At 39.6% G+C, this 12,151-nt stretch overlaps 1 protein-coding gene across 2 annotated transcripts in view; it reads right to left on the bottom strand.

The window, feature by feature from the left end:
* The window catches only part of scube3 (signal peptide, CUB domain, EGF-like 3), an 80,304-nt gene that overhangs the window by 12,062 nt on the left and 56,091 nt on the right, over nt 1–12,151 (bottom strand). For both annotated transcript variants that reach the window (XM_034877870.1, XM_034877872.1), the window contains 3 exons: nt 6,818–6,934; nt 5,165–5,287; nt 1,587–1,703 (listed from right to left, as the gene is read on the bottom strand). In XM_034877870.1, coding sequence (XP_034733761.1) covers nt 1,587–1,703; nt 5,165–5,287; nt 6,818–6,934 — 357 coding nt within the window. The remainder of the gene's footprint in view (nt 1–1,586; nt 1,704–5,164; nt 5,288–6,817; nt 6,935–12,151) is intronic.

Genomic DNA, 12,151 nt, shown 5'->3' with positions numbered 1-12,151 from the left:
TCATGTTTCAGTCTGTTAACTAGAGCACAAATCACCTACACGTTACATTACTGCCAAATGTAGAAAAGGTTCTTAAGATTGATTTTCTGCCTTCCAGGCAGCCACCTGTTTCAGCTCATTTCAATCGATTTAAAAATCAACTTTCAGAGACTTAAATCTGGCTGGAGAAAGACGATCCATCATTTAGTTACATCTTGTTATTGCACAAGAATGCAGCTGCATGCAGGGACTTTTCCATGTTTTTATTTTTAAGTGACATCCAAACCCAGCTGGTGAAAAGATGAACAATTAGACACTGTGGAAACTTTTTCTTTAGTATGTATAACTTGCTGTTCAGAAGGAAACTCTGTCAAAAAAGTGTCAGAAATGAAACTTAAAATTGCTTTTAAAACAAATTTAAAACAAAACAAAAAAACAGTTTAGTGTTTAAAGATTTTTTAAGTTGACTAGTGAAGTAGACTTCCATACATTATTTAAAAAGACAAAGTCTACAGCCACTTAAGCAGCTCTGTTCTTAGGCACAGCAATGCTTTGAGCTACAAGCTAACCTAAGCATGCTAACACACTTACAGTTTGGAAGGTATTCTGTGTACCATGTTCACTATCTTGGTTTTGCATGCAAGCATGCTAACAATTGCTAAACAGCACTAAACAAAAAGTACAGGAGAGATTGATATGAATATTTTGTGCAGGTATTTGGAGCTTAAAGAAAATTATAGGCAACACCAAATTGATGCAACTCTATCTGAGGGGAACAAGAATGTGTGTACTGAATAGGTCTGGGTATCAGTAAAAAAACTGATACTGATAGCTGAACGTTACTGTTTTTGATACCAATTTTATAAAATCCATTAGAACAAAAAGCAATTACAAAGCCTTCTTTGGGTAAAGTAGAGATTTTCCTGCGTGTCTCTACTAAGTGTAATATTATACAGACAATCACAAGCATTATTAGCTCTTGGATGAAGCATGCTACGTGCTTATTGAATCACTGACTATGAGGAAATTTACTCCTAAGTAATGAAATTGGGTATTGAATGACACTTTTTTCATTTTTTGATACTAAATACTTTATAGGCAATTCGGTCGGTGCCTAAAAAAGTATTGAATTCGATACCCAGCCCTAGTACAGAATTTCACGATAATTGACATAACAGCTGTAGTTGTTGTTGTTGTTGTTGTTGTTGTTTTACTCAAGGCAACAAACAGCTCCCTTATGGTGGTGTTAGAGGAAAAGTCAGGGGATCTCAGGATTCTTGCTATCATTAACATCTCTAGAGCCACATCGCCAGCATGGCAAAAATAAATAAATCAATGCCTTAAGAGAATGGAAACCAGAACTAAAAGGCTAAAGTATGCTTTGGAAATGCATCAGCAGTTGTCTAAAAAATACTTTAATTCATCAGCTAAAACTGTCCTTTTGTAAGCTGTGAGTAGAAATCTGAAATAGCCATATTATTTTATATTAAGTCGTTCAGTTTTTCCTGCCAAACATCAGAGCAACTAATGGTCAACAAAGAGGTTTGGGATGCAAAGGAAGAGCGGGGGACAGGAGATTTACATCAAGACAAGGCGTGCGGGCTCACCTCCACAGTGTGCCAGGCCGTAGAGGATGTATCCTTTACGACAGACGCACTGGAAACTCCCGGCAGAGTTGATACAGAAGTGGTCACAGGCACGGTCAAAAGAGCACTCATCAATATCTGTATAGATCAAAAGACATGGTGTTAGAAACTTTTCAACAAATTACAAAAAAAGATCTTCAAACAGGACTCTTCCGTACTCCAGTTACAGCATATTTTCATCTTTTATAGTGAATTGCAACTGGTAAAATCATGAAGCAACTAAAAAATAAAGTGAATTTTGAAACAAGACGTCTTCTGTTTGGTACTTGGTACAGGGGTTGACCTCCTGCTGTTATTAAGTTTTCCAATTCGATGCACCGAAATGGAATTTTTCCATGAATTTCTGAAATAACAAGCGTGTGATCACCAGTTCAAAGGAGAGTGTGCTCTTCACCTGATAATAGGAGCTGAAGTGCCATTTTTCTCTCCACATAGAACCTGCCAATCACTTTCCCCATTGCGCCTCCTAACCAGCCCAGAAATAACCCAATATTGTTTGAAAGCCCGTTATTTGACTTCTCTTTTGTTCTGAAGACATATGGACATTGTGTATAAAAATCATTATAATCATTGAGATGCAAATAGGAGATAGGTTCTTCTGACCATAACAGCCTCATTACACTTGCAAACTCACATTGCAACAGCTCCTTCCTGCCTGTCAGTAGCTTCTCTGTCTTATCTTTTTAAGCTTTTCTGCTCTTTTACACATGCATCCTGGTAAGTTGTAAAAATGTCATGGGCTCGAAGACCATAAGGATTTATACATGAAGCTACAGGGGATGGATAACATTTGTTTTTTTTACAATCAAGGTTTCCTTTAATGTCAACAAAAATCGGAGTCAAGCCCAAGCAGTACATGCCGGGAGAAAATGGAGATGTGCTTCAACTTTGCTGGATGTGTAATTGGTCAATTTAAGCAAGGTTCCCAGGATTTTCCCAGGAATATCATGCTTTCATCCACATTATCTAAACCACCTCTGAGTTCATCCACATTATCTAAACCACCTCTGAGTTATGAGGCAGCGCCAGCCACCATCAAACAGATGACGCAGGTATTTCACAACAATTACAGGAGTTCAGTTAAATAATGGGTTACCTTGAAGAAGCCAAAAAGAGAGACAGATAAATGGCTGCCCAAATCTTGCCTAGCATAGCAAAACATATTCACATTTTCAAATTGGGCATATTCCTTCATGTCCAATACAGCTGACGGCAAAGACAGTCATTGAGGTTAATATGTGGCAGGTGTGTTGTGAGAGAAAAAAGAAGATGAAAATGTGTTAAGATTTTGAGTTAATTACAAAAAAAGTCTCCAAATGTTTAATTGATGAGTCAAGTACACCTTATATAGATACAAAAATTCCCCTTTATGAAAAAAAAATCTGACAAATGAAATGATGTTTCACAACCTGAAGCACTAGTTCTATACAGAGAAGTAAAAAATAACCACAAATAAATCTGAAAAACATTTATAAGAGCAAACTTGTACAGTTGTTGCTGTTTGTCCCTTCAGCTGGCCCCAGGAGATTTATAACAGCAGTGGCAGATGAGAGCAGCATGTTATGAGGCATTGCAAAAGTGGCTGTTTTTAGACATTTGAGCATAAATATGTGCATAGCATTCTGCTCAACACACTTTTAAGTAACAAATCTAAAACTCCTCTGGGAAACAGGCGTGGTGACTCAGTTTACCCTCAAAATATGTTGCAAGAGGTGACGCCAGAAGTCGATTTGCAACTTATCATTATATCGTTTTGTGTTGTGCCACACTACAGAGTCAATGTGTGAAGACATCTGGGACTCCTACAGTACAACCCTTATTTACCAAGTATGCAGTGGGTGGGCAAGACTGCATCATGAGGTGATGTACGTGCAGGGGAACATAGAAAGATGAGAACAGTCAAATCACTTGCACTGGAAATAATGAATCAGAGTTTCCATCAAGTAGTTCTTCTCTTTGCTCTCTGTTCATCTGCCCACTCATTGAACCGGACTGTTTGTGCATCAGAACTCAATGCATTACTTTTACCTCCATCCTGGCTTAATACAAAATTCTAGAAGGTACATGAGGTTGACTGAAACTGTTGTTAATACAGAACAGATTAGAACTATATCTCAGATGTTCCTTCTAGAGAAAACATGGCATCTGAACATCTCCCTGAGTGCCCTCATGTGGATTAGCAGTAAGAAAGAGATTATTGAGGGTGGAGGAATGCTGACAGGGGCTCAGCAGACATGCCCCATCCTGACTTATTGGCCATGGTCCACTGACAGCAGGGAAACACCATGACTGTTTAAACCAAGATAAACCCAGAGTTCAGTTTACACATCTCAACACTTCGTGGAGACAGCAAACGTTTATTTAAGTGTCACTGATGTAACTGCTGCTTTGATTTTGATTTCTTTTTTTCAATGAATCTCTTGTGGGTACCCCTAACTTTACGAAAAGGCAATACTCAATTCCTTTAGTGGCCCTAACACCTGGGGTAAACAACCATAAATCAGAGGATATATCATCACAAAAAATGTAACCTTTATAGAGAGGGATTCTGCTAATATTTTGCCTGGCTCTCGATCCACGGGTGAGAAAAATGAAAGGAATGAGAAGAGAGGATGACCCAGTAGTGTGTGTGTTTGTGTGTGTGTGTGTGTGTGTGTGTGTGTGTGTGTGTGTGTGTGTGTGTGTGTGTGTGTGAGCCTGGCAACAACTCACTCAACAAGAGGTGAGCTTTATCACAACCCTTCTCTGCAGACAAAACACACAGCACCAAACAAGGCCAACGCTGTTCCAAAGTGGCCCCTGTCCACCCAAACAGCACACAGAAAACAAACTGTGATGTACATTCCTACATGCACAGACTCTATTTTCTCAGTTATTTGTGCTATTATGGCAAAATAAACTTTGCGTTGTTCTGTTTTAAATAATGAGAGAAAGGCATCCAACCAAAATAGATTTAAAGTGACAAGAAAGTGGCTAGAAAGCAAAGGGACACTGTATTCATTGAACACATACGATGTTTGTATACTCCGTACTAAACCCATTGCATGACATTGATGTGTACCAGGCTGGATATTGATTGACCACATCATAAAGAAAAGAGAATTAAAAAAATAGCATGTCATCTGTTTTTCCACTCGGAGAGAGGCTAAACTCGGCTCCACAATTCTAGCCTGCCTGTCTTCTTTCACCAGATGTTTCTGTAGTGGCTTGATTCATCCAAGAACCAGAGGTTTTAGAGTTGGTGCTCTAATTCTCCACACCTGTGTTCGGCCATGGCAAACTCTTTATTTGTTCTGCAGCTAGTCCTCCCAGCTCCTGCTGAGCGATGGCTACCACCAAATGTAACAGACAAACAACCCAGAGAGGCCTGGTTTGGCTTCTCTGCAGGCTGGAGGGAGCATATTCATGTGCTTCTAGATTTATTATCCATGCTAATCAACGCAAAAAACACTATCTATAAGAAAGAAAGTGTTAAGGACATGCTTACAGGAAAATGTGTTTTATCTTAGTGGTAAAAGGTGGTCAAAAGGGCTACCTACCTTGACAAGTTCTCTCATTGGTCAGCAGCTTGTAGCCTTTCTTGCAGCTGCACTCAAAGCTTCCCACTGTGTTTCGACACACATGGTCACACCCCCCATTGTTCAGGCGGCACTCATCAATGTCTATAAACAGAAAATGATCAAAAACAATATATACATCAAATCACACATCACAAAAAAGAGGAGAAAAATTAATCCTGCATATGATCGGATTTGTTTTCACCACTTGAGGGTAGTGAGAACAAGCTGTGAACATAACACTTACATTTGTTTGTTAGTAATCAGTTGATTATTTAGAAAACCAGCAGTTAAAGAGCACATAGTTATTCATTTAAAGTAATGTTTCTCTCCACCTGTCAAATGTAAGCCCAATATTTACTTTCCTTTTAGCTCGGTTTTTGGTCTCCACCGACTCTTTAGAAAACATCGGGAGAGTTAAGGGGAACTGCAGACTTGGGTTATAATGCTCTGGGGTTTCTCACATACACGTAGCCATGTGATCCATTCCTAACATAAATATACTGATTACAGCAGATTTAAAAGAAGCTCATGAAAAATTTACATAAGAACAAAGTCAGCTTGGCTAACGGCATAGTAACTATTCAAAATAGTATGATTATTTGTTTGGTCGTGTTGCCATGACAGTCTTGAATAAACTTGACATAAGCTTCAGGAATTTCCTGAATGGTCCTCAAAAAGGCAAAATATTAATTTGCGTGTGGCTGTAATGGGAGGCAGCTCTCACACAGTAAAGCCTCATGGCAGTGAGTCTCTAAATCATCATTGTCAATCTCCCTCTGGTTACTCCACTCTTTAATTCTGCAGCCAATACCCAATCAATATATCATGTGCTCATCCCCGCTTTTGATGGTGCTCTGCTTTGGCAAGATGGCAGCAGCTCTGATTAATTCCGAATCATCATCACAAATGAGGCGTCTGTCTCTTGAGGGAGTCTTCATCATCTGGTTGAAATAAATGCATCAGAAATGGAATAAAAAAATCCCTTCCCTGCTCCATCTTGTCTCTGTTCTTCAAAAGTGCCTGGCCTGCAGCATGTCCCTGTCTTCTTGTGCCAGAGCTGCCTGGGTTTGTTTTCCTCTTGTTTCCTCTCAAACCTAATAGAAGCCAATGTACTTTTATCAGAGCTGTTAGTGTAATAACACGAGCCGTAGAAGGGTGACAGATTTGTATCCACGCTTGTATCTCCCAAGTTGTCAAACTCCTTCACTGTGCCTTGGTTTTCTAAGTGTCCTAATATAATTCTCAGTTTTACCCTAAAGTTTGGATTGGATTTTTTTAGACATATAATTTTTTTTTAAAGTTGCTACAGTATGCAGTGTGCTTTAGTTGAGGATGCTCTGCCAACCCCCAGAAAGAAGGGTGATGGTAATACAGTGGAAAAACTGACAACTTACTACTCAAAATATGCAGCAAGGATACAGACCAGTGGAAGCAAAACAATGATAATGTAGTCTATAAATAGAAAATCCAACTGGTAGGGTTGAAAAAGGTGCTAACAAGGAGGGTTTAAATAACTTGATAATTCCTATTAGCTTCAAAAGAAGAAAACAAAATCCAATTTGCCTTGCAACACAAGCGCAAGATTAATCTGGTGACAGCAGGGCAGGTGTGGTTCGAATGGTGATGCATTACCTTTGCAGGTCTTGCGGTCTGGCTGCAGAGTGAAGCCAACAGGACAGCTGCAGCGGACTCCTGTCACTGAATCATGACATGTGCTATCACAGCCGCCATTGTTCACTGCACAGGTCTCTGCAGGGAAACAAGCACTCCCAGTCAGACAAGCCCCCATAGATAAATACACTGTAGATGCTGCCTTGACCTACTTATTCCTCCTCATCAAAACAGCTCGTATGTGTATTGGTAAAGTAGTGAAAAAAATAAAATTATAAGGCACTCTTATATTTAGCATTCATTTTTTGTGTCAAACAGGAGCCGTACAATAAGAAGCAGAGCAGACTTTCAGGTCCTCAGTAAAACATAGGAACAAAGAAAGAAATAAGATAAGAAATTCTTAAATGCAGCGGCTGACATTTACAGTAAGGGAATTTAGGAGATGCTTGGGAATAATGAAAGGAGACAGTCATTGGGAAATATTAGATCCAACACAGCCAATATATAGGGTTTCACACATTTTCTCTGTGTTAAAGTGTGTGCATGTTTGCTTCTCTTTGGTCAAAGTGGAATACAACCTCCAAAAGTCCTTTGTACTGCAGGGCATCTGTCTCCCCTCCATCAGGAGGGCAGAGGTTTGACTTCAAGACAGATTCGACAAAACCACCACTTTTTCCTGCTTTTTGACAAAACCTTCCACGCATTTTAGGGATAAAATAGCAATTTCAGCTACCATTACCCTGTGTTGGCTAGACTGATTCAAAAAAAGGAAGGTACTCAGTCAGGACAGAATAGCTGAGGTCTCTTCTCTAGACACTGACAAATTTCACGGAGACTTTCATTTTAAGCAACAGCACGGGAGAAATATGTTCTCACATAAGGGAGACCGGTGTGTGCCTTAATAGTATTTGGCAGCTTTATGGAAAGCCTCACACACTTCTGAGCAAAAGGGAAATAAAAAAAACCTTTTGCGACCTGGAACAATCACTTTAACTTGCTGTAAGGCAACTGGTTATCCTCATAGCGCATCATTTTTCTCTAATGGGCTGTAGGATGATGGCTCTTGTAAAAATAAACCAGCACAGCTTGGCAAGTTGAAGACTTCACACTGGCAGGGAGATGGCAGCTCACACATGGCACTAAAGAGGGAGTGCTGCACAGGTTTTGTTTTTTATATAGAGAACGAGGATCCCTTTGGGGAAACACCTAATCTCTTTACTTAAATCTAAAACTGCAGTGCCTGCAGCAGCCAAAATGTAACTTTGTAAAGCTCGGTTACTCTAATATTTAACAGACTAGACTAGAGTTATGCATCAAAGCAAAACAGGTGCCTTAAGTGATTTCATTTGATCTTTTATAGTTGTTTAATTGACAACAGTTCCAAACAGTTCAGTGGATGTTGTTGCTGAAAGTGGAACCTGATGCTTCAATATACTGGGACAAATCTGGATTAAATATGAATCCACTATTAAACACTTCATGAAACAGGATTCCAACGTGGAAACGACTTAGTCAACATTGCGGGAAAAAGGTGGGTTCTCTTAGGTCACATGACAATTTGTTGGACAACTTCAATTATTTAGCATTTTTTTCTTTATTTGATGTTCATGGATTTTACAAAGTTATTAGTCAATATTATAGCCGTAAAATGTTTTCAACCTTAGATGACACACTTTATAGCAGTGTTTGTCACTGTGGTTATTTATGATCTGTAAAATGGTGGTAGTAGCTCAGTCCGTAGGGAGTTGGGTGGGGAACCAGTGGGTTGCTGGTTCAAGTCCCCATACGGACCCACTGTGTATTTCAGGCCTGTGTGTAGTGATTACTAACAAAACTGAGTGTAAATTGTAGTTTCAATGAATCAATTAAAAAAAATGCACCTTTTCTTTCTCAATACATTCAGGGGTTTACATCTCTACATGGTACGGTCATTAGCTATTGGTGGTTAATGTAGCTCATGTTGCTGTGTAACAGACATTACCGAGTCAGATGGAGGACTTCATGACTCGTCTTTACTGTTGTGCTAAATTTATAACGTTTTAGTATTTACCATTACCCCATCATAATTGCCACTTGCCCTTTAACATTTTCCAAAGCTGAAATCCTTTTCTGTGAGGTGTTTCCATTATCTTGTCCACTCCCTGCAGTTGGCATCAGGGCAGATTAACACCCGCCAAATGCAGTTGAATTTTGCAATTGGCGGGTAACACTGTCAATCTACCTGCCACGTTGGCTGGTAGCCAATGAGAATTGAGTGATTCAGACGCGTAATTATCGGTAAGCAGCGTATGCAGTTGCTTACTGGCCAGGACCAATCAGGGGCCCGCATTACTGGAAGACACTGAATGACAGCCGGGGCCCCCTATCATATTTTCATTACTCCGCAATCACAGTAGTCCCACTTGCAGCCACTGACCAAGCGGGAGTGAGACCGGGTCAAATTCATTTCCTTGTTTCTGATATGAAGACGAGACGTGTGTGACTCAAACATCTCACATACCAACAAAAGATATAGTGAAAACATTTGCAAAACATTTCAGACCGTCCTGCCAACATCAAGTTATGCTGTAACGTTTTTTTCACTATAAAGCAGCTGAAGGTTGCTGCTGTATCAATCCTGTTTGCTCGCTGCAGCAGGCGGGGTTGCTGCTCTGTTCCCCCCACAACTGACACCCGCACACACACACATAAACGCGCGCACAAACACACATAAACACACGCAGAATTACACACGGTGGATACAGGAAAAAAACGCAGATGAGATGTACAGGATGACCTGAATTGAGGACATCTACATTATTGTAGGTGCAATGATGACTACCATGAATGGGACAAGATAGGATCATTGAGACACAGCAATTCCTGTTTTTGACCTTTATGAGGCAAAAAGAGTGGCTGGTAAAAAGTGACAGTGGCGGGTGGATTTTTAAATCATAGTTGGCATGATAGCTCATGATGGAGTATTGGGCAGAAAGAGAGGGGTGCGGGGTGGGGCGCTTGAGACCCAGACTTGAGAGAGTAGCGCTGTGGGTTTGCATAATTGCAAAGTGTGAGCAGAGACAGTTGGCAGATGAGACGATAAGACACTGTCAGGACATGCCTCCAAAACGCTTAGTCAGGCAGCCATCTCATCAAAGTGTAATGATCGTGTGTTAAGAGAGCAAAAAAATATTTCTGGCATTATGGTTTTGTGAAGACAGGGGATAGACACACGCTCTGGTATGCGTGTTGGTTTGTGTGTTTTGGATTCACTCCAACCACATCTCCAGTGCACTGGGTTAGGACCCGCAATTACAGTAACAGTGGGCAGCCTTTTGTAAATATTCTCCAATAGGACTTTTAGGGTGTTTGGTCTAATGCTGAGCTTCCACAGTATAGGTTTCCTACAGAGGGTTCTGACAGTGTACGTAATCTTTTAGCAGAAGCCACAGGATTTCTAGCTGCAGCACTTCTTGATTTAAATCAAGACTGTTGACAAGCAACCTCATCGCAACTTGTCATCAGCCATTTGTGACGACCGCAAACAAAATACATCAACGGGCTGTAGACAGAATTCAGAAAAAAGAATAAGGCATAAGTTGTCTGGGTGTTAATCACCGGGAGTAAATGACTTTAAGGAAAAAAAAATGCTTAAAAAAATACTGTGTTTTCTTGACCAAACAGCAAACATGCAGCTGGAATAAAGTTACTCAGAAGTTAGAGACGTTATCAGACGATAACCCAGCTAAAGCTGAAGTGAATGCTCTCTCAATAACACAAACCACACAATAAGAAAATAAAACCATTGAGAACAGTTTGTTTCTGTTCTCTAGAGGTGCAACTGTGAAAGTAAACCAGCAAGCTAGTTTCAGTATGGTACAGTAACACAGGAATTCAGGGGACGGGGGGGGGGGGGGGGGGGGGGGGGGGGGGGGGGGGGACTGATAAAGGAGAATGCAAAATATGTCTCTTGTTCCTAATGTTTCTATTTCTGTGGAAAATAACAAAAACTAGGACACACAATCCTAAAATAGGTCAGACTGTGATTTTGTGGCATTAGGGAAACTCCGTGTACATACAATAGTAATAACTAGTAAGTTAAAACACTATTGTTTGTCTTCTTACCTTGAACAGGCTACTCCTCTGAGAACCAGCCTCTTCCCTTGGTCTTTTACTTGGTATAATTAAATGGTAAATCTCTTTGAAGTATGAATGTTTGATACGCTGTTGTAGATTTATTAGTTTATTTCTCCTGGCATCTTTTCCATATCTGTTCAAACACAGCTCATCCTAAAAATTGGGCTGAATTGCATTTGAAAGTTCTTATACTTTTTTTTCCGCCCCAAAACATAATCATTGTTTCATTTTACTGCAAATGTGAAATAAATGACTTGTGGACACAACATAGAAGAAACTGGACTGGATTAACATGGATATATTCCCTGCAACAGATTATTTAAGGACATAAGATTACATGTGTTTGAAAAAGCAAGTTTAGAGGGATTTTTTATCTGATCTTTCTATGAAGCAATCATGGACACATAATTGACTCCCTCACCAAAGCTAATAGGCCGTGATGATGGGGTCAAGGAACACCACAGCCAAGTGTTTGAAACTGTGCATGCTCATTTGGTACAAAAACACAAATAATACCAAAGTCTTTGGTCTGCCTCTTAAAAGCCTTCACAGTTAAATTAATGTGTGCTTCTAACAGAGGCTACTGGCACTTGTGCTTCTACATCCTTATTTAGTAAATCAATCAAACTGCAGGGGACGTATTCAGATCCATCTAGTAAATTTACTGGTGGATACATTTGAAACTACTCATTCAAATACTGCATTTAAAGTCATATCAAAATACATTATACACAAATGCACAAGTATTATAAGAGAGATGTACTTAAAGTATTTAACCCTTGTGTTGTCCTCCCAGATCAAAACTGAAAATGTACAATTCTTTGACGCTTTCGACACTATTTGATGTTTTTTTTTCAACATTTATTTCGTTTTTGTAACACTACCATCAGTATACTGTACACATCACTAACACCAATATATCACCCATAGATTTACATTACTTTCTTTTTTGAATTCATGGTCAAGAAACCTCATTTATATGAAATTATAATTTTCTTTTGTTTTTTGGCCATTTTTTGGGGGGGGGGGGGACGTAAAACACCCAAAATTCAATAAATTAGTGATCTGATCCTTGCAAGTGACTATGCAAGAAGATTTGCAAGAAACGCGTTATATGGAACCATCCATGTAATATTTGGACAATTGGATCAAAGAAGCACATATTTCTGATGTAGAGACTTAATAACGGGTAAAATTTGACCCCAGGACCACAGGAGGGTTAAAAATACTAGTACAAAT

Source organism: Etheostoma cragini, chromosome 7, assembly GCF_013103735.1.
Source record: "Etheostoma cragini isolate CJK2018 chromosome 7, CSU_Ecrag_1.0, whole genome shotgun sequence".
In the NCBI taxonomy this organism is placed as follows: Eukaryota; Metazoa; Chordata; class Actinopteri; order Perciformes; family Percidae; genus Etheostoma; species Etheostoma cragini.
The sequence above is the reverse complement of the archived record's forward strand: the minus strand, read 5'-3'. Positions and strand labels throughout refer to the sequence as shown.